This window comes from Hippopotamus amphibius, chromosome 8, assembly GCF_030028045.1.
Source record: "Hippopotamus amphibius kiboko isolate mHipAmp2 chromosome 8, mHipAmp2.hap2, whole genome shotgun sequence".
NCBI lineage: Eukaryota > Metazoa > Chordata > Mammalia > Artiodactyla > Hippopotamidae > Hippopotamus > Hippopotamus amphibius.
This window is the reverse complement of record NC_080193.1, coordinates 21,839,392-21,865,900: the sequence shown is the minus strand read 5'-3', so window position 1 is coordinate 21,865,900 and position 26,509 is coordinate 21,839,392. Positions and strand designations below refer to the sequence as shown.

The 26,509-nt window shown below is 51.7% G+C and overlaps 1 protein-coding gene across 2 annotated transcripts in view; it reads left to right on the top strand.

Moving 5' to 3' along the window:
• The first annotated feature begins 1,282 nt into the window (after nucleotides 1-1,282).
• SCARB1 (scavenger receptor class B member 1) overlaps nucleotides 1,283-26,509 on the top strand; it is an 88,619-nt gene continuing 63,392 nt past the window's right edge. For both annotated transcript variants that reach the window (XM_057745268.1, XM_057745267.1), the window contains exon 1: nucleotides 1,283-1,603. In XM_057745268.1, the coding sequence (XP_057601251.1) occupies nucleotides 1,478-1,603 (126 nt within the window). In that variant the 5' untranslated portion in view covers nucleotides 1,283-1,477. The remainder of the gene's footprint in view (nucleotides 1,604-26,509) is intronic.

Below are 26,509 nucleotides of genomic sequence, written 5' to 3'. Positions count from 1 at the left end.
GTTTCAGAAAGCCTTATTCTGAGCCCTCAGGGACTGGCCTCCCTTACCCAAGTGTGGGGGACACTGCTCTCCCATCCCTGCGTGATCGCAACTAGAGAATGAGGGAACTGGCCTACATCAGGGGTCTGGAACTCAATGAGAGGTGGTGGGGGGGGGGGCTGCAGGCACTAGGAGCTGACAGGTGGGGTCTGTGGAGGACTGCAGGGGCGCACCTCCCCTGTTTTATTTTCTCAGTGCACTTATCTGCAATCCACCATTCATTTGCTCACTTGCACATCGTCTGTCTCCCTGTTCATTAGAAAGCAGGGACTTGGATTTGTTGACCTAACCCTCTGTGCTTGTTTCCTTATCTGTAAAATGCAGTCGCTGTGGGCAAGGCACTTAGCACAGGGCCTGCCACCTAGAAGGCCCCTCGCTGATTCATTTTAAAACGTTCCTGTGAGAGACCGTTCCCAGCCAGGCAGCGGTCTGGGACAAATCAAGGGACAAAGCTTCTGCCTGTAGCATTCTAGTGCCTAGGCGATGGTCAGACCGCAAGAACAAATGAATATGGGACATGCCAGGTGATGCCCGGTGATAAGGATGGGGGGGGGGGGGGCGAGCCGGCCGCTATTTCATTTCACACAGGGTGGCAGGGAATGCCTTTCTGATAAGGTGGCCGAGCAGCCGTGAAGGAAGGGGCCGGGCGGATATCTGGGGGCGGGGGCGGGGGGGTGGGGGTGGGGGTGTTCAAGGTCCCGAGGCAGACAGAGGCTGCAGTAGAATGTGTGTGTGCGCACGCGCGTGTATGTGTGTAGGGGGTTGTAGGGGCGGGGCGGGGGCGGGGAGGTGGGGAGATGAGGTCCAGAGGTGGGGGAAGGAACCCTGGGATTCCTGCCAGCGTTGGGAAATTGCTACTAAATAAGAACGAAGATGACGGTCGAGAAAGAGGAATAAGGAGGGTACGAGGGGGTGAGAAGAAGGAAGGAGGAGGGTGAGGGAGGCAGGGGGAGGTGGAGGGAGAAGATGCGAAGGGGGAATCGGAGAAAGGGGTGAGCGGGGGGCAGCTGGCAGTGAGGAAGAGGAGGAGCGGTAGGAGGTGGAGGGGAGCTGAGCCCAACGTCGCACACGGTGCACGCAGCCTCCAGGGCTTCCTCCCGCGGGAACCTAAGCGAGAGCGCGCGGCCGGCGGCGGCGGCCCCGCCCCCACCGGGCCGTCTGATCCGCGCCCCGCCCCGGACACGCCCCTGGCTAACTTAGGCCCCGCCCCGCCGCCCCCGCCCGCGAGCGCGGGCCCGAATCCCGGTGCCCTGGGCGTCCAGGAGGCGGTCCGCCCCGCCGATGGCGCATAAAACCGCTGGCCACCTGCCGGGCCGCTCCTCCGTGCGCTGCGGCCCGCGTCCCCGCAGTCGCTGCTTGTGTCGCCTCCGTCCCCGTCTCGGTCCCTCCACAGGCGCGGAGCCCCGCGAGCACCGCGCGGGCCCCGGGGCGCGCAGGCATGGGCAGCCGCTCTAGAGCGCGCCGGGTGGCCGCGGCGCTGGGCTTCGTCGGGCTGCTGTGCGCCGTGCTAGGCGTTATCATGATCGTGATGGTGCCATCGATCATCAAGCAGCAGGTCCTCAAGGTGGGTGAGGGGCCCGGCCGCGGGGCGGGGTGGGGGGGTCGGTGCACGCGGTCCTGTCCGGGGCTGGAGGGGGCCGGGCGCCGAGGAGGGCCGGGCGCGCAGCCGGCGGGCTGGCGACGCGGCGCGGGGATCTGTGCCCTGAGCACCGGGGCCCCTGAGCACCGGAGAGACCAGGCATGAGGAGGGGCAGCTGGCCACCTTCTCAGGAACCTCCCCGACCCAGGACGCAGGCTGAGTTTGGGAGCCAAGGAGGGCACCCAGGGCTTTTGCTGGAGGCGCAGGCCCGGGTTGGGGAAGCTTGAATGAGAGACCCCCTGGAAGCCTGACCTCACCTTAAGGCTCTGGGGTCCAAGGTGGGCCTGGAGTGTGGCCGCGTGTCTGGTGCTGCCTGGAGGAGCCCAGGAGTGGGCTCACGTGCTTCTTGCCTCTTCTACAGCAGCCTGTGACAGTGTGTGGTGAAACCAGAGGTGCGCTATACTTGTTTCCTGTGAGTGCAGGAGGACAGGAACCCTCCGTGCACGTGCATGCGAGACTCACATGGGTGCCCAGGCCGGTGGGTGCTCAGAGCAGTCTCTGCTGTCCAGAACCTCCCAGTACAAACCTCTTCTCAGAGGTGGAATGGGCTGCTTGGTCCTCTCCTGAAGCTGCCTTACCTGATGCAGATTGGCAGTGATAAGCCGCTTTTCTCCCCCGTTCCACACAGGGGCAGGCAGAAGCCCAAGGCTGCCCAAGCAGAGTCCTTCGGGAGCCCACAGCCTGAGAGCTTTCCTCTGATCCTAACCTTACATGCCACTGCCCTTTCAACCAGGGAGACAAATTAAAGCTGTCAGCTGGCCTTCAGACTGTCAGACTCTGCCCTGGGTGTCTGGGCGGCCTGTTTGAATGAGCCTGGAGTTACTGAAGGATGGGGAGGTTGCAGAGTATCACACTTGAGGTAAAAGCATTCAGAGCTTTGAAGCCAAGACCAGCACCTGCAGGGCCGGGAGGGGAAACGGAGGCTCATCTTGGCCCAAGATCCAGCCAGTCGCAGAGCTGCGATAAAGAGCAGCTGTTGTCACTTGCTAGTTGATCTCTCTTTTTCCCTTAACCCACTTCTTTAGGCGAGTTTCTTGAGAATGGGGACTTGTCCCCATTTCATGTCTGTGCCCCATTCCAAGCGCAGGATGCTTGGGGGATGAATCAATGAGCCAATGAATGAAGGCTGCATCTGCTTAGACCCGGCTGCCATTTTTTGGCTTTAAAGATGGAGCAACATTTAGTTTTTCTCAGGGTCCCTGGATGAGCAGTTGTCTGAGTCACCTTGGCCACACTGTGTGCTTTGTTTTGTTTTCAAATCTTGTCTCACTAAGTCCTGTAATCTGATTGCAAGGAGATCCTGGCCGATGGTGACATTGAGCTCCGAGTTCCTCTTGGTGGTTTGTTTGTTTGTTTGTTTGTTTGTTTCCCTTGCCTGTGATGTGGCGGGAAAAAGTTTCGTGGGGAAGCCTCAGAGCGGCAGAACCGCTTCTTCCTCTCCCATGGTGGCCAGTGGGTGTAACTGTTTTGCTTTTCAAAGTAGCTGTGAGAACTTTATCTCACTGAAAGCCGGCTGTAAATGCCCGCCTAATTTGTGGTTTCTGGACCGTGTGCGCCGTGGAGAGACCACCACTCGAGTGTTGCAAGCATGGTGTGCCCTCTTGTGAGCCTGTGCAGAGAGCCTCTTGCTTTGGGGGTGTAGGGATGAGTGGGATTAATAGTCAATGAAGAATCTTGTCAGCTCAGTCCTTCTTAGACTGAATTCACGTGTTTGTTTGTTTGAATTTTTTAATGGCTCTCAATCAGATGAAGGATGTCTCCGTGTGTGTGTCTGTGTGTGTGTGTACATGCACACACGTATGCCCTGCCTGATTTCCCACCCCTCCCCTCTGGGCTTCCAAAGAGGAAAGCACCACTATCCTTAATTGTCCCGGAGCTAAGGTTTCCAGGCTTCAACTTGAGTGAGAGCCACCCAGCATCCTCTGTGAATGTCCCAAAGGCGATTGGCTTGCGGCTGAGTGGCGTGAAGACATGGAGGCGAGCCCAGCCCACGACAGCTTCTTCTTGGACAGCTCAGGCTGAGCCAGGGCCAAGAGCCTTCCCTCTTGGAAGAAGAGCATCTGTGTTCAGGGGACCGAGCGGGTGAGACGCTAGGAGTGGGAGGGATGGCCTACTGCTGTTTTCTTTGGCTGCCCGTGTCCACGTACAACTGGGAGGCCAATTGTACTTTGGGAGGCCTTGTGCTTTGATTTCTACTTTTTTCATGCTTCGGGGTTAACTAAAGTCCATGTGTACAACAGACATGCATTCTTGTTTGTAAAAAAGAAAAATTCAAGTGTAGGGAAAAAAAGTTCCCCCCATTTTATTCCTCTCTTGGGATAGCGCCACCATCATCTGAGAGTATCTTTCTGGACTTTTATGGAGTCCATCACGAGCATGGATTTAGACACATTAATATATATGTTTACCTGTATTGAACTAAACTACACCTAAATAGCCCACAGTTTGCCTTTCAATTCAGAGATATTGCTTGGAAATTTTTCATGTCAGAATACATAGATCGATCACACTTTTCACTTCTGCGTAGTATTCCTTTGAATGGCTGTATACTTGATTACTGACCTGTTTTTCCACTGACTGATAATTTTCTCATACATACCTCTCTGTGTACAAGGATGAATACTTTCACCAGGTACATTTCTAGAAGAGAAGCCTCTAAACCAGAAGGTATGTCCGGTTTGAATTTGGACACAGCCTAATGGCCCTTCCGAAGATCGAGAGCATTTATAGTTCCATCCACAGAGTATGAAACTACTCCCCCCGCCCCACATCTCTGCCATTATTGGTGATTACCGATTTATTGTTATAATTTGGGGGGGGGGGTTCAATCTGGTGTGTGTGATTTATATCCCTCAGGTGGCTGATGGGGTTGCGTAGGAATGTGACATGATTTGATACTGATGTCAGTTTCCGGAGCTCAGGGTTCACAGATCTGGAAGTGCCATTTGCTAGCTGGGGACCTCGGTCCAGTTCCTTCACCTCTGAGCCTGGGCATGTGTCTTCAGCTCTGAGGCAGGGTTCGGATCTAGTTTGCTTCCTGGCAAGATGATAAAGTACAAAGGCAGTGACGTGTGTGCAGCTGCTCTGGATGTACCCGCTTCACACAGCTCGTGGCAGTTATGGGCAGGAATCCTGACCACCAAATCCGGTCTACACTTCAATAGGGGTGTAGGAAGTAAAGCAGGAGTCCCTCATCCAGTGGATTTCTAGGTAAAAGTTAGAGAGAGGGAACGAGGCATTTATGTTTGGGCACAGGAAAGTAGAAAAAACACATTACTAATTGAAAAAAACCTTTGAGGCTATTTGTGTTTAAAAAAAAAAGAAAAAAGTCCACGAAACAATACTCTGTCTTTTCACTGGGTTTCTATCAGTGCATGTAAAAGCACAGAAAAAGGTATGGAAGGGTGCACACCAGACGGACAAAAGTGGTTACTCTTAGGAGACTGGGGTGTGTGTGTGGGGGGGTAGTCATGCTTTGTCCGTAAGGCTCATATTTTTTCTTTTTGAACAGGGAGAATGTATTCATGTATTATGTGTTTAGTTAAAAATTAGTGGACTTCCTAGGTGGCGCAGTGGTTAAGAATCTGCCTGCCAATGCAGGGGACACGGGTTCGAGCCCTGCTCTGGGAAAATCCCACATGCCATGGAGCAACTAAGCCTGTGCGCCACAACTGCTGAGCCTGTGAGCCACAACTATTGAGCCCATGTGCCACAACTATTGAAGCCCATGTGCCTAGAGCCCGTGCTTCACAACAAGAGAAGCCACTACAATGAGGAGCCCACACACCACAATGAAGAGCAGCTCCAGCTCGCAGCAACTAGAGAAAGCCCGTGTGCAGCAACAAAGACCCAACACAGCCAATAAATAAATTAAGTAAATAAATTTATAAAAAAAAAATAGTAACAAATCCATAGCTTTCCCCAAAGAATTAGATGCAAAAGAGTTAGATGTGGAATGCGGGACGCACACAGCGGAGGGGCCCTGTGGGTGGAGGTCCCTGGGAGAGGCCTTGCTGGAGAATGAGACTCATTTCTTCTCCTTTCCCCCAGTGGGTAGGGTTGGACAAGAGGTGTGCAGACCAAATGCTCTAGGGAGTGTCATTGAGGATGACTATGTGCCAGGCATCTTTGTAAATGTCAGTCATCTTGTTTAGTCCTGGGAGAATTCTGGGACACACGTCTCACTGTCATCATCCGCGGTTAGGGAGAGAGACGCTTGAGAGAGTGATTTGCCCAAGTGACCTTGCTGGGGTGTGTGTCTGTGTGTGTGTGTGTGTGTGAGAGAGAATCCTGAAGCAAACCCCTGGAGGATGGGCACTCTTGTATCTGGAACAGAGCCTAGCACGCATGGCCCCCCGTGTTTGTATGGATTAGGAAGTACGGTCCAGGTCCCTGGGCGTTTATTTCCAAATTACTGGGTGTCTCCGGTCCACCAGAGAAGGCCCTGTTGGGCCACAGGGGAAGGCACTCACCAGGTGCGATCATGGGCCTGGTAGTCTTCTCCATGGCCGGTGGGGCAGGGCGGGAAGCTGAGTCCCCCTCCACTATCTTTTGTTTTCTAGTTGGAATCAGCCTTGGGTGCTTTATCACGAATTTTTCCAGCTGCCAAAGTCTTCTCCCACCTGTGTCCCCATCTCAGTAAGTGATATCTCCATGCGTTCCCTTCCAGAGTAGAGGCAAAAACGTTGGGTCATCCTTGACTGCATGCTTTCTGTGATACCCCTATATCTGGACCATCAGCAAATTCTATTGGCTTTACTTTCAAAACATATCTGCATTGTGACCCCTTCTCAACATCTCCACCACTCTGGCCTCCTCCAGCCATTGCTTGGACCAGTGCAGTAGTCTCATCTCTGGTCTCCATAGACAACCAAATCATGTGCCCCTTCTGCTCACAACCCTTCGAGTTTCCCCGTCTCATTCTAAGTGAATACCAGGGTCATTTTGGTGGCCTGAAGTTCCCCCCACCCACGATAACAGCCCTCCTTCCCTCTCTCACTGCACCCCCACTTGGCTGCTCTGCTCACCTGCCATGCTTATCTCTTTGAAGACCTTGAACCCACCAAGCCTTGTCCCAACAAACTCTGGCTTGCTTTCGCCACTGCCCGGAAGGTTCATCCCCCAGATATCTGCACAGGTCCCTGAAAGTCACCCCCCTTATGTTACATGTTTATTTGTGCATGCTCTTTCTGCCTCATGAGCAGGGGCGGGCGCTGTCCTGTCACTGTCCCTGCAGTGTCCCCAGGACCAGAGCAGCGCTTGGGTTCACAGTAGGATGGCAGGATGAGCAGATGCAGAGCACGTTGAGGTCAGGCTGCTTCCTTAGCCTCTGCACACCCCCACCCCCAGTCGGCGACTCTGTTTTGCCCCGGCCACCCAGAGAGCCTTTAGGAGCGCAGTGCCCTGCCCCAGTGCTTCCTGCCCTCTGGCAAATCTCCTTTGCCTATTGGTTCAAAGCTGGGGGTTGGGGTGAGATAACAATCCGTTTGAGACTGATTATGCACTAGACACTGTTCTAGGGGTTTTACATGTATTCACTGGCTTCATTTAGTATCCAAATAGCTCCCGCCACCTCGCTCTTATTTTTTTTTCAACCACGAGTTTATTAAACCATTTATACGAATAAGGAAGTAGCATGTTTCCTTTTTTTTTTTGGTTTATTTTATATGCATATAAATCACAGATGCCAACGGAAGCTGGGGAGGGCGGCCTCTCCCAGGCCCATGGTCCCAGCGACCCTCAGTGTGGCCCTGCCTGTCCTGCAGGGTGTGCTGGGCCAGCTCTGTGCCCTGACCTCCAGCTGGGGCTCCACAAAACCCCGGGCTTGCATCATGGTGTCTCGGGCTCACCGCATCTGACCGCACCTGACCGCATCTGGCTGCGGAGGGCAAGGCTGTAGACGTGACCTGTGGCCAGATGGTGGGGAGGGTGACCCCTTCTCGGGGGGCAGTGGGGTGGCAGGTGTGCTCCGATTCTGTTGTGTTTTTCTTCCTCTTTCCTGCCGGGAGCGTCCTATCTCTCCGGCGTGTGAGAGGGCGTCTTTCAGTGACTCTGGAGCCGCAGCTGAAAACCACGGGCTATTTTTAGTTTCCCTGGTGTCAGTTATTTTTGTGTCCCTCTTTGCTCCTGAAGGATTTGCTTCTCTGGCTTCACGACTGTGTCTGTCTGTGTGTGCACATACATGTTGATATGTGCACACGTGTGCCGGCTGTACGTACGTGCCTGGCGACACACGAACACGTGTTTGGCATGCGCCCATCTGTGCCTGTGTGTGACCGTGTGCGAAGCATGCACACACACGTGGTGCGTGTCAGCATGTGTCCGCATGGAGCACGGTGTCCCTGTAATGGCACGCATGTGCTTGTGCACAGACACACGTGTACACCTATGTTGACGTATGCCCACGTGTGTTAGCCTGGCACATGGGTTCCCGCGTATTGTTACGTATGTGTGTATGTGTGGGCTGACACACAGGTGTCGACGCATGTTGAGTGTATAGCTACACATGTGGACATGTGGCCACCCATGTCAACACATGTCTGCACGTGTTGGAGTGTGTGTACACACGTGTGGCCGTGTGGCCCACTGAGGTCCAGCCTTTCCGAGGCCCGGCATGGGGCTGTGTTCAGCGCGCCTGGCTCCTCCCCTTTCAGGACACGCCCCCATCCCTCCCTCCCTCCAATGACACATTTGCTGAGCCTCCAGTCCGTGACTCATGTGATTGGCTAGAACTTGGTGATGCTCAGCTACCTGGAATCACCTTGTCCCGCCTTCCACTTCTAGCAAACGGGATGAAAGCGAGTCAGTGTCAAGGACCTGCTCTTTGAAGAGTGTCCCTTGGGCAGGTCGGTCCCGCCAGAGCGCCCGCACAGGCACATCTGCTCCATCAGTGACTGTGGGTCCTCCCGCCGGTCATGGTGCGGGGAAGGGTGATCCTGTGCCCTTGGTCAGCAGCAGAGAGGCCCCTGGGGTCACCAGCCACCCCCGAGGCTGGTTTCAGCCCCAAGGCTGACTGTTCTGGCTCGCAGTCTTAGAACTAGAGAATTCGGTTACGGAGGGTGCACCCCCACACCCTGGTCTTTCTATGCCCCAAAGATCTAGTAGCTTCATCCGCAGGAACACATGTATGGTGCAAAGAATTCAACTGTAGGGCTCGGCCAAGAAAAACAAAAAACAAAAAAACAGAGAAGAAGACAAAAGACGTCCTTTTATATGTCTCATCGCCCTCCCGCTTGTTCAAACGCAACCTTGGCCTCCATTGGCCCTGGGAGTGGCCACCGGAGCTGAAACGCAAAGAGAAACAAAAACAACACACAGAAAGTTCCTTCTGGGCTTTGGAGCTTCCCAGGGCCCAGGAGCTGGCAAGTCGCAGGCTGTCCAAGCTCAGGATCATCCCGGTCAGAACCTCCCCGCACCCAGAGGTCCAGGCCCCTGGTGGCCCAGGACACAGCCGGCTTCATTGTCTGCTTCCTTCCCTGCTTCCTTCTCTCACTTCCGCCCTGCTGTTTCCTCCTGTTCTCCGACTGCTTCGTGCTGGGGCAGGGGAAGGAACAGGAGTGGCCTGACCTGTGCTGGCTTCCTGGCAATTTGGGTGAAGTTCCTTCCACCTTTGCTGGAAGCTTCTAGAAGAACTCTTTCATGAGTCCTTTAATGAGACACTTTAATGTGTGTTCTCTTGGGCTGCTCTCCTGGACTCAGATGCTGGTGTTTCCTTATCTCCCTGCCCGCCCCTGGCCATTGGCACGTCCGGGGGCTCAGGCCTTTCCTGGCCGGGCTCACACGGTCTCACGCGTCAAACACCACCTACATCCTGGTACCTCTCAAATTGATAGCCCAGGCCCAGACCTTTCCCCTTGAACTCCAGCCTCGAGCGTCCAGCGGCCAACTCCATACCTCAACCCGGGTGGTCAAAGGCAGCTCACGCTTACCCTAGCCAGTGCCCGACTTCCCATCACTGCTCCCAGAACCCCGTTTCTCCGGCCACATTCCCATCTCAGGCCATCGCTCGTGCATCCTGCAGCTGCCCAGGCCGAAAGCCTCGCAGTCAGCCTTTCCTCTCTCTCAAGTCCCACGTTGAACCATCAGGATGTTATATGGCTTCATCTTCAAAACAGATCCAGAATCCCACTTCCTCTCCACACCTGCAGCCGCCACGCTGGGCCGAAGCACCATCAGCCCTCACCTGGATTCCTGCAGGTGTCCCCGCGTCGGCCTTTGCTCCCTTGTCAGGCTTTTCAGCACAGCAGCCAAAGGGAATCCTATGAAAACTGCAATCAGAGCACCATCCTCCTCTGCTTAAAGCCCTGCAGTGGGCCCGTCCCATCCCCTCCGAATCAAGGTGAGCCCTTATGTGGGCCCTCGAAGCCGGTGCCATCCCCTCCTGACCCCTGTCTGCTCTCCCCTTCACCTTGACCTTGCACACAGCCCTTCTGGAGGTTCCTCAGACTTACTGGCACAGCCGCCTTTACGAAGCTCTTCTGCAGCTCTTTCCCTGCTGTGACCTGTGCGTGACCCGCTCTCCTGCCTCCTTTAGGCCTTTGTTCAGCTCTCACTTGCTAGCGGATCTCTCTTTTTGAATATAGAAGTTCCCTTCCCACGCCTTGGGGCTGCGAACCCTCCTTACCCTGCTGTTTTCTTCTGTAGCCCCGTCCCCCGCTGGGATACTGCATAATTCACCTCTGCATCCTGTTTACTGTTTGTTGTCTGTTTATCTCCTTGAGAATGTCGGGCCCATGAGGGCAGGGACCTTGGTTTTTGTTCCTTGCTGTGTGCCAAGCACTTGGAATAATGCCTAGCACATAATCGTAGGTTCTCAGATAGTTATTGAACAGATGTTTAGAAGATGAGGGTGGTTTCACAGGGAGGTTTGTGACGAGTGGCAGGTTGTCGCTCTGTGAGGGGACATGGCCCGGCATGGCCCCCACTCCACGTGGAGCTGTTCCACCTCTCACCTGCTGCAGGTGCCTCCTCTCCGGGCGTCTGCTCCTATTCCTGCCAGTCCGTTGTCAGTCTCCCCTGCTGCAGCCAGAATACTCTTTAAAATAGTGCACATTGGATCATTTCACATCCCTGGTTAAAACCTTCTTGCATGTGGTATGAAAGCCATCTGCCTCCCCATGGCCTGTAAGCCCCTTACTTGCCTCCATTCCCTGCACTTCCACCCTGCTGCAGCCTCACAGACCTTTCTTTTGTTGTTGTTGTTTTTGGTCACGCCACACAGCTTGCGGGATTTTAGTTCCTCAACTAGGTATTGAACTTGGGCCCTCAGCAGTGAAAGCACGGAGTCTTAACCACTGGACCACAAGGGAATTCCCCTCAGGGGCCTTTCTTTTCCTCCAACACACAATGGTCTTTCCCGCCTCAGGGCCTTTGCACAGACTGTTTCTTCTCCCTGGAATGCTTTTTCCTTCTGGCTTTTATGTTTGGTTCCTCTTATGTTTCAGCTCAAATGTGACCTCTTGAAGAAGATATCCCCTCCCCCACCCTATCTGTGTTATAAGCACTTCATGCTATTGTCTTCTTTTTTTTTAGATTTATTATTTTATTTATTTATTTTTGGCTGCATTGGGTCTTTGTTGCTGTGTGTGAGCTTTCTCTAGTTGTGGCGAGCAGGGGCTACTCTTCGTGGCAATGCACGGGCTTCTCAGTGAGGTGGCTTCTCGTTGCAGAGCTAGGGCTCTAGGTGTGCGGGCTTCAGTAGTTGTGGCATGTGGCCTCAGTAGTTGTGGCTTGCAGGCTCTAGAGTGCAGGCTCAGTACTTGTGGCACATGGACTTAGTTGCTCCATGGCATGTGGGATCTTCCTGGACCAGGGCTTGAACCTGGGTTCCCTGCATTGGCAGGCAGATTCTTAACCACTGCACCACCAGGGAAGCCCAGAAGCATGAATTTTTGAAGCCAGACTCCTTGGCTTCCAATACTGGCTCTTCCGCTCCTATCTGTGTGCCTGGCACCAGGGAGCAGCCGGGAGCCTGGTCTCTGTTGTACGTTCGTGGATTCAGGGCCTGAGTCTTAACAAGCCCTGCCTGGGTTCCAGAAATGTCTCTCTGACTCCAGGGACGGGGCGTTTCTCCTGGCTGAGCATAGGTGTCTTCTGATGGATGCCTCCTCTGTCCCAACACAAAGGCAGAGTGGCCAGAAGGAAGGGACACAGGTTTACGAAGATGTCATTGAGGCCATCTGGGGGTGGTAGGTAAAGAAATGGCACCTGTCCCATCCAAGGGGCCAAGGGAGGCCTGGAGGCTGGTCTGGAGCCACCTCGCTCTGTCCCTTGGAGGGAGAAGGGATCCTCGTGCTGGCATCTTGGCCTCAGCTGGGTGGCTTGGATTGGGGGTGGGGTGGTGTTTCCCTCCCACTGCAGTAAGCCCAAGTTCAGCCTTAAAGTGCAGCCATTTACGTTGCTTGTCCTCATGAGTGGAAACCATGTGAGGCTGGAGTTGGGAGACCCAGGGCCAGCTTGCTGCTAATACGTGCTTGCTCTGTATGTACAGGATTGTAATCAGCTCGACCGCGCAAAGTCATTTACCTGCACTCAATAAACCACGAGTTGGGGACTTCCCTGGGGCGCAGTGGTTAAGAATTCACCTGCCAATGCAGGGGACACGGGTTTGATCCCTGGGCTGGGAAGATCCCTCATGCCACGGAGCAACTAAGCCCGTGTGCCACAACTACTGAGCCCACGAGCCACAGCTACTGAGCCCACGTGCCTAGAGCCTATGCTCTGCAACAAGACAAGCCACCACAATGAGAAGCCTGTGCACTGCAACGGAGAATAGCCCGCGCAGCAGCAAACACCCAATACAGCCAAATAAATAAATAAAGTTCTCTTAAAACAATATTAAAAAAAATCATAAGTTGACTGGGTTACTGTTGGACTGGAGGGTGCAGAGAGCCAGTGGGGAGGGAGCTTCTTGTGGCTCTACTGTTCCTCCCTTGGGTCCCCTAATAGATCCAGTCTGAATGCAAGCCAAGAGATAAAATTCATTTTTCCTTTGTGCGCTTTCGCATCACTCACCAGCAGCTTTATCTGGGGCTCAGATGGTCATCTGCACCACGAGGGGGAGAAACTGGCTCCTTTGAATTTCCCCAGAGGTCTCTAAAGGGAACCTTATGGAGAGACCTTAGAAGGTAATTAGAGAATTTTCCCAGTGACTGGGAAAAGCTGTGGTGTGCATGCTCATGGGCTCTGATTGGCTGGGCTTGTCTCACATGTTTATCCCTGAGCCAATCACTGTAGCTTGAGAAATGGACTGCTCTGATTACACGCCCATGTTTGGAGCTGGAGAGGGAGGTCTTTTTTTCCCCAAAGCAGAGGGACTGAGGTGGGGTGGGGTGGTGCCCTAAAGGAAAAGGGGGGGACTGTTAGCAGGAGGAAAGGGTGACAGGCAGCAAAAATGATTGATGTGCTCTTTCCCCCAGAAAGGGCTTTCTCACTTCATCTCATTGCCGCTTGTTATTAAAGTATTAGAGATTATTTTCTTTGGCTCCATCTAAGACCTCTTGAGGGGGTGGTAGCTTACCAGCCAATTGTTTTTATCAGGGAGGGTTTCATAAACTCAGATTGTTAGGTCTGGATCTTGGGTTTTACTCAGTTCCATCTTTTTTTTAATTTTCCTTTGGGGAAACCAAAACCCAAAGGGAGCAAGGATTTAAGTAAGGCCACAGAGCAAATTAGCAGTGAGTACTGGCAGGGAAAACTGTCTCAGGTGGGCGGGGGAAGTGGATGGCGGTCCAATGGGCCAGGGGAGCAGGGCTTGGAAGAAGCCAAGTAGTTGTAAACGTGAGTCATTAGCTAGTGTTCTTCAGGCAGAGAGTCCCCAGGGACCCCTGTCTGCATCCCTGCCCGCACACTTCCCGGCAGCAGGATTGGGAGGAGGTGTTTGTTGTCAAGTGGGAGAGGTGTCAGGACTGTGGTGTGCCAGAGGGCAGGCTCTGTCTGCCCGGGGTGGGAGGCGCCTACAGGCGCCCTGGAGGGGATGGGGCGGAGGAGGGCTGAGTAAGGACTCTGGCGTTTATCGGAATCTGCCCAGGTGCAGATGCAGAGGAGGGATGTGGAATCAGCCGTTGCCGGCAGGTATACTCTGCAACGTGAACCAGCACATCTGTCATCAACGGTCCCCCAGATGAAGGGCTGCCAGCCTGCTGGCCCTTGCCCCAAACTCTGGGCACACCCTTCTCCGGCTAAGACAGCGAGGAGGTATGTGTGAGAGGGACCCACCTGGACAGCCAGGCCCCCGGGGCCTCTGGGAGCATGCCTTTGTGCGCCGAGAGAGCCCCGTGTGTCCACATGAGACCCTTCCACTTGAGTGAGAGGCGTGGGGCAGACTGGAACGTGGGGAGCTGGAAGGCAGGGCTGGCATGTCAAGGTCAGGCATGGGTTCTCAGACCCCCAGGATTCTCTGTAGCCCTCGGCCAGGGTTTTGGCATCCAGGAGCTTAGGTGGACCCAAGGGCGTAGACTTTGGAGCCGGACAGTCTGGGTTCAAATCCTGGTTCTGCCGCTTTCCAGCTCTGTGTTTTTGGAGAAGTGACTTAACCTCTCTGTGCCTTATTTCCCCCTCTGTAAAATGGAATTAATGGAAGTATCTCCTGTACAGGGCTCTTATGAAGATGGAGGAGTTGGCACTTAGAATAACGGCTTGGGAGGTGTCACATAAGTGTTTGCTCTTGTCATCATCTGAACCTTATACACACACCTGTAGTAGGATTAGTCTGTCATTTTACTGAAACGGGGCCATGCTACACCCACTTCCCTGCATCTTGTTTTTCTCACTCCGTCTCTTCTCTAAGTTTTCCGTGGTTGCCTGGGTAGCTCTGACTGGGTATCTAGATGACTGAACATCCCACGGTGTGGATGTACCAGCCATTCTCTGGAGGGAGCTTTCACACGTGTGAGATAATCCACAAAGCAGCTGAAAGTGTCCTTTTCCCACCCCAAGGTTTCAGTTTGAAAAATTTCATTTTGGAAAAATTGCAAGAACAGTGCAACAAATTCCTGTAAGCTGTCTCCCGAGCCCCACCGATATTTATAGTTCGCTGCATTTTCCTTCTTAGTCTCTGTCTGTCTGTCTGTCTCTCTCTCGTTGCCAAACTGCTTGAGAGTTGCTTGTAGATATCAGGACATCTCACCCCGGAACAGTGCAGCATGCGTGTGTAAGAATATTTTTCTCTGTAAACACAGACCACAGTCACACTCAGGAAAGCTTGGCATAAAGTTTCACTTCTTTGATCTAATGCTCAATTCACATTGAATTCTCTTATTGTCCCAAGAGCACCCTTTACAGCAGTTTTTGTTTGTTTTTATTGTTTAAACCAAGTCCTGTGTCCGGTTGCCTTGTTTCTTTCTGCTCCTTTAATCCAGACCAGTCCTCCAGCCCTGTTCTTTTTACTGGGTCCCTCACAACATGGGCATTTATCAAGGGACTAGGCCAGTTTTTGGCAGAATGCCCATTGATTTGGATTTGTCTAATTGTTTCCTCGTGAATGCACGTTTTCTTCTGACAGATTCCTACACAAAAGTCTCCTTGTGTGAGTCAGATGGGAGCAGAGCTCTCCTGGCTGAGTTGGGATGGGCGTCTGGACCCCGCCTCCGCTCCCACCTCCCAGCTTGGCAGCCCCATCCTGCAGTGGGCCTGGGCCCCCAGGCAAGTTTGAACCTCCCCTTGGACTGGAAGAAGCCACCGATTCCATCTGGCCCTGCCTCGCTCAGCTGTTCCTCCATCTGCTTCCTCATTTTCTTAGCTCTGATTCCTTGCCCTCACGCCCAGGCCTGTGGATCCTTCCAGTGGCCCTCGGCCAGCCTGTCCCTTCCTCTCTAGCCCTCCCCGTCTCCCAGAGCCATGGAAGTATGATGGCCTGTGGGCTGGGTCGGATGTCGCCTCATCCTCTGGACTGGGACGGTGTTGCAGCCCTGGGGTGTCACGGCCGATCTGCTGGAGTTGGGTTGGGAGGTGGGGGGCTTCTCATCTTCCCTGCCTGTCCCGCTGAGCCTTGCAGAAATTCTTGTGCCAGGTCCCCCTGGCCCCATCTGGCCTCTTGGCTGGCACATGAAGGTCACTGTGGCTTTACTCGGCCGAGAGCCCGCGGCAGCCGGGATCCCTTGGCAGCTCTGAAAGACTCTCTAAGCCTCGGGACTTCCTTCGGCTGCCTGTTCCCAGGGTCCCTGGAGTCCACCTGCTGCAGCCTCCTGCTTCGATTTTCAACTTTGATTTCTTTCTATTGTGAAGTCTTATGCGCTTCAAGGAGAGTGCCTAAGACACACGCAGTTAAATAAACAATGAAAATGAACACCAGTGTGAGCATCCCCAGATGAAAAAGCAGAACCTCATCAGCTTGCCAGAAGCCCCTGCAGAGAAAACTGTGCTTGTTCCCAGCTGGCTTGGCTTTTTATCTGTTACCCCATCTATATCCCTAAACACTGGGCTTAATTTCATCTGATTGTGAACTTTTAAAATAATTAATTAATTAATTTGGTTGCACTGGGTCTTAGTTGTGGCAGGTGGGCTCCTTAGTTGCAGCTTGCTACCTCCTTAGTTGCAGCATGCCGGTTCCTTACTTGTGGCATGCAGGTTCCTTAGTTGTGTCATTCAAACTCTTAGTTGTGGCATGCATGTGGGATCTAGTTCCCTGGCCAGGGATTGAACCTGGGCCCCCTGCATTGGGAGTGCAGAGTCTTATCCACTGTGCCACCAGGGAAGCCCCTGATTGTGAACTTTACTTGAATGGAATCATACTGCTATAGTCTGAATGCCTGTGTTCCTTAAAATTCATATGTTGAAATCCTAATGGCCAAAGTGATGGTTTGGGGAGGTGGGGCCTTTGGGAGGTGATTAGGTCATGAGGATGGAGCCCTCTTGAATAGCATTAGTGCCCTTAAAAGAGACCCCAGAGAGCTCCCTCACCCCTTCTGCTATGTGAGGACACAGTAAAAGTCTTCAGCCCAAAAGAGGGCCCTCACCCAACTACGATCTCAGGCTTCCAGCCTCCTGACTGTTTGTAAGCCTCCCAGGCTGTGGCATTTTGTGAGACCAGCCCAAATGGACTAAGACAGAAATTGGTTCTGGGAGTGAGGGCAGTGCTGTAATATACCTAAAAATGCAGAAGCGGCTTTGGCCGTGGGTGATGGGTAGAGGCTGCAAGAGTCTTCAGGTGCCTGCTGGAAAAGCCTGTTACTGCCACGAAGGGATCATTAAAAGCGATTCTGGGGAGGGCTCAGAAGCAGAGGAGAGCTGTAAAGAGAGCCTCTGTCCTAGAGAAAACTAAGCGGTCATGAGCAGAATGTTGGTAGAAACATAGATGGTCGAGGCCATTCTGATGCGGTCTCAGGAGGAAACCAGGAACTTGCAAGCTGGAGGAAAGGCAAGTGGCAGAGAGCCTGGCTGAGCTGTGTGTGTGTTGCAGCATGGAAGGTGGAACTTGTGGGTGACCAGAGCGCCTACTTGTCCGCAGCTCTTTCTGAGCCCGGTGGCAAAGGGGTGGCCTGGTTTCTTTGGAACGCTGATAGTAAAATGCCAGCAGAGAGACATGACTTAAAGACAGAATTGTTACTCAAAGGGGAAGCAGAGCTTTAAACATTTGGAAAATTCTCAACCTATCCGTATTGGGAAAAAATGAGACAGCCTGTTGGAAAGAGAAGACCAAGGGTGTGGCTGACAACAGTTTGATAATATTAGTAAGCGTGTCAACCAGACTTAATCTACCACCTGAGCAGGAAAACAGCCAGTTTGGACTAAAGAGGAAGACGGGAAGGAAGGAAGAAGGGGGTTGGAATTCTTGGATTTTCCAGGACAGGACCAGGGGAGCTATTTGGCTGGGAAAGTGCTATTTAAGATGAGGGAAGATGCACCAGGAGGCCATTCAGATCACCAGGGCTGCCTCCTCAAAAGCGGGGCCATCGCCTGGGTTTCAACAGGCCAGACAACCTCTGCTCAGTGGAGCTGTGGGCCCCCGGGACCCCAGGCAGGTGGAGCCACCAGGGTGCAGTTACAGCCTGGAGAGCCTCAGGCCTGCAGCTCCCCCTGCAGAGGTGCGGGGGCCCAGCTGCAGCCCCAGTGGGTCTGGAAGACAGGACATCAGCCCAGGGGTGGGTTGTTTCTGAGCCTTGGGGTTTATGTTGTTTCCCCATTAGATTTGGGACTCACCTTGCACTTGTTCCTCCTTTTTTTCTGTTTCTCCTTTCGGAATGGGAGTGTCTGTCCTATGCCTGTCTTACCACTGCATTTTTTTTTATATATATTGTTTATTGTCACAGTGATGTGAAATAATCTTTTTTTTTAAACAGACAATAAACTGCATATATTTAGAGTGTACAATTCGGTATCCCAGTCTCCCAATTCATTCCCTCCCAACCCTCCCCACTTTCCCCACTTGGTGTCCATATGTTTGTTCTCTACATCTGTGTCTCTATTTCTGCCTTGCAAACCGGTTGATGTGTACCATTTTTCTATATTCCGCATATATGTGTTAATAGATGATATTTGTTTTTCTCTTTCTGACTCACTTCACTCTGTATGACAGTCTCCATGTCGATCCATGTCTCTACAAATGTCCCAGTTTCATTGCTTTTTACAGCTGAGTAATATTCCATTGTATATATGTACCACATCTTTTTTATCCATTCATCTGTTGATGGACATTTAGGTTGCTTCCATGTCCTGGCTGTTGTAAATAGTGCTGTAGTGAACATTGGGGTGCATGTGTCTTTTTGAATTATGGTGTTCTCTGGGTATATGCCCAGCAGTGGGATTGCTGGGTCATATGGTAACTCTATTTTTAGTTTTGCAAGGAACCTCCATACTGTTTTCCATAGTGGCTGTATCAATTTACATTCCCACCAGTAGTGCAAGAGCGTTCCCTTTTCTCCACACTCTTTCCAGCATTTACTGTTTGTAGATTTTCTGATGATGCCCATTTTAACCAGTGTGAGGTGATACCTTGTAGTTTTGATTTGCATTGCTCTAAGAATTAGTGATGTTGAGCAGCTTTTCATGTGCCTCTTGGCCATCTGTATGTCTTCTTTGGAGAAATGCCTATTTAGGTCTTCTGCCCATTTTTTGATTGGGTTGTTTGTTTTTTTTGATATTGAGCTGGATGAACTGTTTATATATTTTGGAGATTAATCCTTTGTCTGTTGATTTGTTTGCAAATATTTTATCCCATTCTGAGGGTTGTCTTTTCATCTTGCTTATAGTTTCCATTGCCGTGCAGAAGCTTTGAAGTTTCTTTAGGTCCCACTTATTTATTTTTGTTTTTATTTCCATTACTCTAGGGGGTGGATCAAAAAAGATCTTGCTGTTATTTAATCTGATATGAGTATTGCTACTCCAGCTTTCTTTTGATTTCCATTTGCATGGAATATCTTTTTCTATCTCCTCACTTTCTGTCTGTATGTGTCCCTAGGGCTGAAGTGGGTCTCTTATAGACAGCATTGACATGGGTCTTGTTTTTGCATCCATTCAGCCAGTCTGTGTCTTCTGGTTGGTGCATTTAGTCCATTTACATTCAAGGTAATTATTGATACGTATGTTCCTATTACCATTTTCTTAATTGTTTTGCTTTTGTTTTTGTAGGTCCTTTTCTTCTCTTGTGTTTCCCGCTTAGAGAAGTTCCTTCAGCATTTGTTGTAGGGCTGGTTTGGTGGTGCTGAATTCTCTTAGCTGTTGCTTGTCTGTAAAGCTTTTGATTTCTCTGTCGAATCTGAATGAGATCCTTGCTGGGTAGAGTATCCTTGGTTGTAGGTTCTTCCCTTTCATCAATTTAAATATATCGTGCCTCTCCCTTCTGGCTTGCAGAGTTTCTGCTGAGAAATCAGCTGTTAACCTTATCCTGCCACTGCATTTTGAAAGCACGTAACATATTTGATTTCACGGGTTCAAGCTGGAGTCTCACACATTCTGTTTTTTTTTAATTAATTAAATTTTGGGAGGATGCATTGGGTCTTTGTTGCTGCACACGGGCTTTCTGTGGTTGCAGCAAGCGGGGGCTACTCTTCATTGTGGTGCACGGGCTTCTCATTGTGGTGGCTTCTCTTGTTGTGAAGCACAGGCTCCAGGCACGTGGGCTTCAGTAGTTGTGGCACTCGGGCTCAATAGTTGTGGCTCACAGGCTTAGTAGCTCTTTCCTGTAGATCTTTCCTGACCAAGGCTCGAACCCGTGTCCCCTGCATTGGCAGACGGATTCTGTTTTGTTTTTTTTTTTAACATGTCCAAAATGGTACTGTTTATTTATGTATTTATTTTTTGACATACAATAAACTGCATATATTTAAAGCATACAATTTGATATTTTTTTCTCATTAGTAACATATGTATGGCAAACCCAATCTCCCAATTCATTCCCCCCCTTCACCGCCCTACTTTCTCCATGGCAGGCGGATTCTTAACCACTGCACCACCAGGAAAGTCCAACACATTCTTGATTTGTATAGTTAGATGAAACTTTGGACATCAACTTTTGGGTTGATGATGTGTGAGAAGGACATGGATTTTGGGCAAAGTGCTACGGTCTGAATGTTTGTGTCTCCCCCCCACCCCAAGTTCATATGTTGGAAACCCGATGCCCCAGGTGATGGTGTTCAGAGGTGGAGCCTTTGGGAGGTGATTAGCTTATGGGGGTGGAGCCCTCGTGAATAGGATTGGTGCCCTTATAAAAGAGACCCCCAGAGAGCCCCCTCACCCCTTCCACCATGTGAGGGCACAGTGAGAGGTCTGCACGCCAGAAGAGGGCCCTTATTTGAGCATGCCAGCACCCTGATCTCAGACTTTCAGCCTCCCAACTGTAAGAAATAGTGTTGTTGGGCTTCCCTGGTGGTGCAGTGGTTAAGAATCCACTTGCCAAGGCAGGGGGCATGGGTTCAATCCCTGGTCCAGGAAGATGCCCCATGCTGCAGAGCAACTAAGCCTGTGCGCCACAACTACTGAGCCCGAGTGCTGCAGCAACTGAAGCCTGTGCGCCTAGAGCCCGTGCTGTGCAACAAGAGAAGCCACCGCAGTGAGAAGCCCATGCACTGCGACAAAGAGTAGCCCCCGCTCGCCACAACTAGAGAAAGCCTGCATGCAGCCACAGAGACCCAAAGCAGCCAAAAATAAAAAATACAATAAATAAATTTATTAAAAAAAAAAAAGAAAGGAAGAAGTGTTGTTAATAGCCACCTGGTCTGTGGTGTTTTGTTATAGCAGCCCGGCCCTGACAGAATGAGACACGTGCTCTGTATTCTTTTATTTTGTCTCGTTCTTGCTTCCCACTATGTGGTTGCAATAAACCGCACCACATCTTCATGGCTGTGTAATATTCCATGAGGCTGCCCCAGTTTCTCCATTGTGTTCATGGTGGCTTTGAGCATCTCCAGGTCCGGGTTATGAAGCTCTTTGCTCTTGCCCTTAGAGTGCACAAACCTGACTTCCTTTAGGGTCCAAGAGAAGCAGCAGGACTGCTGGTCCCCAGAAGTGCCAGGTTGTTTTCCGAAGTGGTTGTGTCAGTGTTCAGTTTCAGTTTCATTACAAGCTTTGTTTGTTTGTTTGTTTTTGACTTGCCTTGCTGTGCTACATGTCGGATCTTAGTTCCCGGACCAGGAATCAAACCCATGCCCCACCCCACCCCACCCCGCAGTGGAAGTGTGGAGTCCAAACCACTGGACCACCAGGGAAGTCCACAAGCTTTTTATTTAATAACTTATAGAGGTGAAATTCACATAACATAAAATTAGTCATTTAAAGTGACCCATTCAGTGGCAGTCAGCACATTCACAGTGCTATGTAACCATCACCTCTCTCTGCTTCTAGAATGTTTCTGTCACCCCAAAGTGAAACCCTGCTCCCCATCCTTTCTTCCTTCCAGCTCCCCTGTTCCCTGGCAGCCATTAGTCTGCTTTCTGTCTCTATGGGTGTATCTGTTCCGGACCTTTCCTATAAATGGAATCCTACACTCTGTGGTCCTTTGTGCTTGACTTCTTTCACTCAGCATCATGTTTTTAAGGTTCTTCAGGTTGTAGCCTGTGTCAGCGCTTTACCCCTTTCTACGGCTGAATCATAGTTCACTGTTCGCGTGGACCACATTCTGTTTACTTATCCCCCAGCTGAGGGACCTTTGGGTTATTTCCACCTTTTGGTCATTGTGATTGTGCTGCTGTGGATACGCGTGTACACGTGCCTGTTGAGCATCTGGTTTCCTTGTCTGCTTCGATGTCCTCTTCCTCTCTCATGTCTCACCCCTCCTTACCCTGGAACCCATCCCCTGGATGGTGTGTCTTTAAATAGGACGTGTGTGTCCTTGTGCCACAGGTGGTGCTGGGAGTCTTCTCACAGAGCAGTGGGCTGGAACCCAGTTCCGGAGCCAGACGGGTGTGGGGGCCAGTCCTTGCCTGGGGCAGGCTCCTCAGGTCTCTGGGTTTGGTTAGGCTCCTATAAAATGGGACAGACCACACCTTCCCATAGGGTTGAAGTGAGGATGGAGTGGGCTAATAGTGGCAAGTGCTTTGAGCTGGGCATGGCCGGGCAGGCCCCATGCACAGCACACGGGCTGCCAGAGCCTGGGGAGAGGGTGGACCTCTGTTCTCGGTACCTGACTCCTGCTCTGAGCCCTACTTTTCTCCCATCACGCTCTTGGAAATCTTTCCACGGTACCATGTTCTTATCTGGCCTGTGGCTTCTTGCTACTGCCTGGATTTCCAAGTTTACATTCCTCAAGTTTTATTTATTCCTTTTGTGACGAGTACCTGGTTCTACCCGCTCCTGCCTCCCCCAACAGCAGACATCCTGGAACTTTCCATCTTAAAGTTCCCAAGAATTTCCTTGGGATGGGCAGGAAGTGGATGCCAGGTCATAGGGCGCAGGATGGGGGTGGCGGGGAGCCAGTGTCATCCGTTGTACCTTTCAGAAGGGCTGCTGCCGTTTCCTCCCACATCTGCCCCATTGCCTGATAACATCTGTCTTTCTAGAATGTCTGCGGTTGCGTTGCGAGGGGTGTTGCTTTGATTTGCACTTCTGAGTTGTGTTTGAACCTTCTTCCTTATGTAAGTCATTGAGGGGATGGGATCCCAGGCTCAGAGAGTTTGAGGGGTTTGTGGGGGGTCACACAGCAAACTAGGGCTAGACCCCAGGCCTCGGACTTGGTTTCATCAGAACTCTTTGGTCCCCGGTGACCGAGGTCGGCTACAGGGGGGAGGACAGAGGATGTGAGGGGCCTCTCTTCAGCTGAGACGCCTGGGAGGGAGAGGTCAGCCTGGTTCGGGACGGGGAGAGAGTGTGGCTGACCCCCCATACCCGCCCTGCTGGGGGCGTCCCCTCAGCTTAGGGGTCCCGTCCTGCTGAAGGCATGCCTGTGGCCACCTTACTGTAGGTGTATGTTCATTTCCGAGGGCTTCGTCCTCACATGGCTGTCCCCTCTGTGTTCTCGCCCCTTCTCATAAGGACACCTATTATTGGGTTTAGGACCCACCCGACACCTAGGGTGACCTCATCTCAAGATCCTTCATGTGTTCGCATCTCCAAAGACACTGTTTCCAAATAAGGTCACCTTCTGAGGTTCTAGGTGGACATGAATTCTGGGGAACACTGTTTGACCCACGACCAAGTGTTTGCCCGACCTTCACAGCGGCAGAGCTCTGGGTTCAAATCCAGGCCCTAGTTCTTATTTTTTTTTTTTTTTTTTTGCTGTGAGGTTTTTTAAAATTAGTTACTTTATTTTTATTGGCTGTGTTGGGTCTGCGTTGCTGTGCACAGGCTTTCCCTAGTTGCGGCATTGGGGGCGGGGCTACTCTTTGTTGTGGTGCTTGGGCTTCTCGTTGCAGTGTCTTCTCTTGTTGCAGAGCACGGGCTCTAGGTGCATGGGCTTCAGTAGTTGCGGCACGTGGGTTCAGTAGTTTTGGCTCGCGGGCTCCAGAGCATAGGCTCAGTAGCTGTAGTGCATGGGCTTAGTTGCTCCGCGGCATGTGGGATCTTCCCGGCCCAGGGCTGGAACCCGTGATGCCTGCATTGGCAGGTGGATTCTTAACCACTGTGCCACAGGGAAGTCCCGTAGTTCTTGAGTTCTTTAGGAACTTGATTTTCTTCTGAAAGCCGATGTCCTCTTTTGCAGTTGGGGTCGATTTTCTCCCAGGTCCCACAAACCAAAATTCAGGTAGAGTGGCCTCGGATGGTCACGTCACCTACAACAGCTGGATGGGATGTTCTTAGAAGGGCCAGCTCTTATCCAGACAATCCCTGCTGGCATCAAAAATAAGGTAAGTAAATTAGGGGCACAATGAAAAAAAAATGAAAACGTACAGGAAAAGAGTTACAACCTCGAAGAAAAAAAGGCACAATGTGAAAAGGCACTGCTGCCTCACCCCGTAGCGGATCCTGGCTCCAAAGGCAACTCGGGTTAATAGTTCCTTCCTGACAAACAATGTTTGTGTCCACGGGGATGGGGATATCCTCCGGTCCCAGACCCACCCTGGAGGACCCCGGCGCATACCTTTCTCCACCTTGGGTTTGGCATTGAGGGGTGGATCTTAGAGACCTTTGTTCTGGTCCAGAACTCACCCTCCTGTGGCCGGGCTGTGGGCCTTTCTCTCTGCCCTGCGGGTTTTGTTGTTGTTTTCTTTCTTTTTATTAAATAAGTTTCTTTCTTTCTTCTTTCCTTTCTTCCTTTCTTCCTTTCTTCCTTTCTTCCTTTCTTCCTTTCTTCCTTTCTTCCTTTCTTCCTTTCTTCCTTTCTTCCTTTCTTCCTTTCTTTCTTTCTTTCTTTCTTTCTTTCTTTCTTTCTTTCTTTCTTTCTTTCTTTCTTTCTTTCCTTATTTATTGGCTGTGTTGGGTCTTTGTTGCTGCACACGGGCTTTCTCTAGATGCGGCAAGTGGGGGCTGCTCTTTGTTGCGGTACATGGGCTTCTCCTTGCAGTGGCTTCTCTTGTTGTGGAGCACAGGCTCTAGGCATGCAGGCTTCGATAGTTGCAGCACGTGAGCTCAGTGGTTGTGGCTTGTGGGCTTAGTTGCTACGCGGGATGTGGTATCTTCCTAGCCCAGGGATTGGACCCCTGTCCCCTGCATTGGCAGGCGGATTCTTAACCACTGCGCCACCAGAGAAGTCCTGCCCTGTGGGTTTTGAACACAGAGCGCTGCAAAGGACAGGGCTGTTTCCCTATTTACTGCTGGAGCAGTGATGAAAGGCATGTGAAGGAGGGGGACTCGTTCCCCGGGACCTGACAAAAGAAGGCGTAGGTTGGGATCCATTCTAGAAAAACCTTCCCGCTGGAGACGCCCGTGTGTCTTCTGGAACTTTCTTAGGGCGTGTCTGTTTCCTGGGGCTGCCATAACACGTGATCACAGATGGGTGGTTTAGAATAGAGATTCTTCTGCCCCAGTTCTGGAAGCCAGAGGTCTGAAATTGAAATTGATGCAGCCACGCTCCCACCAAAGGCTCCAGGGGAGGGTCCTGCCTTGTCTCTCCTGCTCCTGGTGTCTCCAGGTGCTCCTGGACTTGTGGCCGCATCCCTCCAATCTCTGCCTCTGTCTCCCGTGGCCTTCGCCTTTGTGTCTTCGCTTCTAAGGACAGTCATCATTGGATCTAGGACCCACCCACATAATCCAGGGTGATCTCATTTTGAGATCCGTAGTTACATCTGGGAATACCCCTTTTCTTTTTCTTCTTTTCTTATATTTATTTATTTGTTTATTTATTTATTGGCTGCATTGGGTCTTCACTGTGTGCGGGCTTTCTCTAGTTGTGGCAAATGGGGGTCACTCTTTGCTGTGGTGCGTGGGCTTCTTATTGCGGTGGCTTCTCTTATTGTGGAGCACGGGCTCTAGGCACGCAGACTTCAGTAGTTGCAGCATGTAGGCTCAGTAGTTGTTGCAAATGGGCCCAGCTGCTCCGCAGCATGTGGGATCTTCCCAGACCAGGGATTGAACCCATGTTCCCTGCATTGGCAGGTGAATTCCTAACCTCTGGGCCACCAGGGAAGCCCCCCTTTTTTCCAAACGAGGTCACATTCATAGGTTTTGGGCAGAGCTTGCTATGTGCCAGGCACCGAGCTACCTGTGGTACAGGCTCATTGGATCCTCATAACCCCCTCTGAGGTGCAGTGATGCTTATTTTCCAGCTTGAGTCATGGAGGCTCAGAGAGGTTGAGGCACCTGCCTGAGGTCACACAGCTGGTGTAGATGGAACCTGGACCAGTCCCTGAGCTCCTCACTTTTGTCCCAAGGTTGCAGCCTAGCTTCTCCCAGACCCAGACCTGGCTGGAGAGGTGTTGTGTGTGGTCCATGCTGCTATTAAAAAAAATTAAATTGGTGGCCGGCATTTAAAGACAGGCAGATTTAGATCCAAGTCTAGATTTTGAGGCACTCCTGACAGTTTGGAAACTCCAGGCAGCATCCGTTGGCCAGGTGCTATCCCCATTCGATGAGGTCTGTTCCTCGGCAGGCCTCGTTCTCACCAAGGTGATGCTTCCCAGCTCCCTGGCCGTGGGCAAGTGACTTGGCCCTGCCAGGCCTTGATGTCCTCATCTGTAAAATGGGGAGAATCACAGCCCTGGTCTCATGGCTGTTGCTGCAAGGGATAAGGGGGTTGATGAATGGGAAGTGAGTAAGTGCTACTGTGTCAGGCTGGCCTTGCAGCTGTTAATTACCAGCTTTCTTTTGAAATAAATTCAGATTTAGTTCACGGAGGCCGTCCAGGGTCCTGGGTGATGGACGCGTTTCTCGCAGAGGAAAACCGGGTGGTCGAGAGCCCCTCAGGGTTCTGATACTGTTTATGGCCTTAGGCCTGTCGTAAACCTGCCTCAGTTTCCTCATCTCCGGCAGCACCTGTTCTTTCTCCCTATTCAAATGAGGGAATGATGAAAAGAATTTAAAAATATA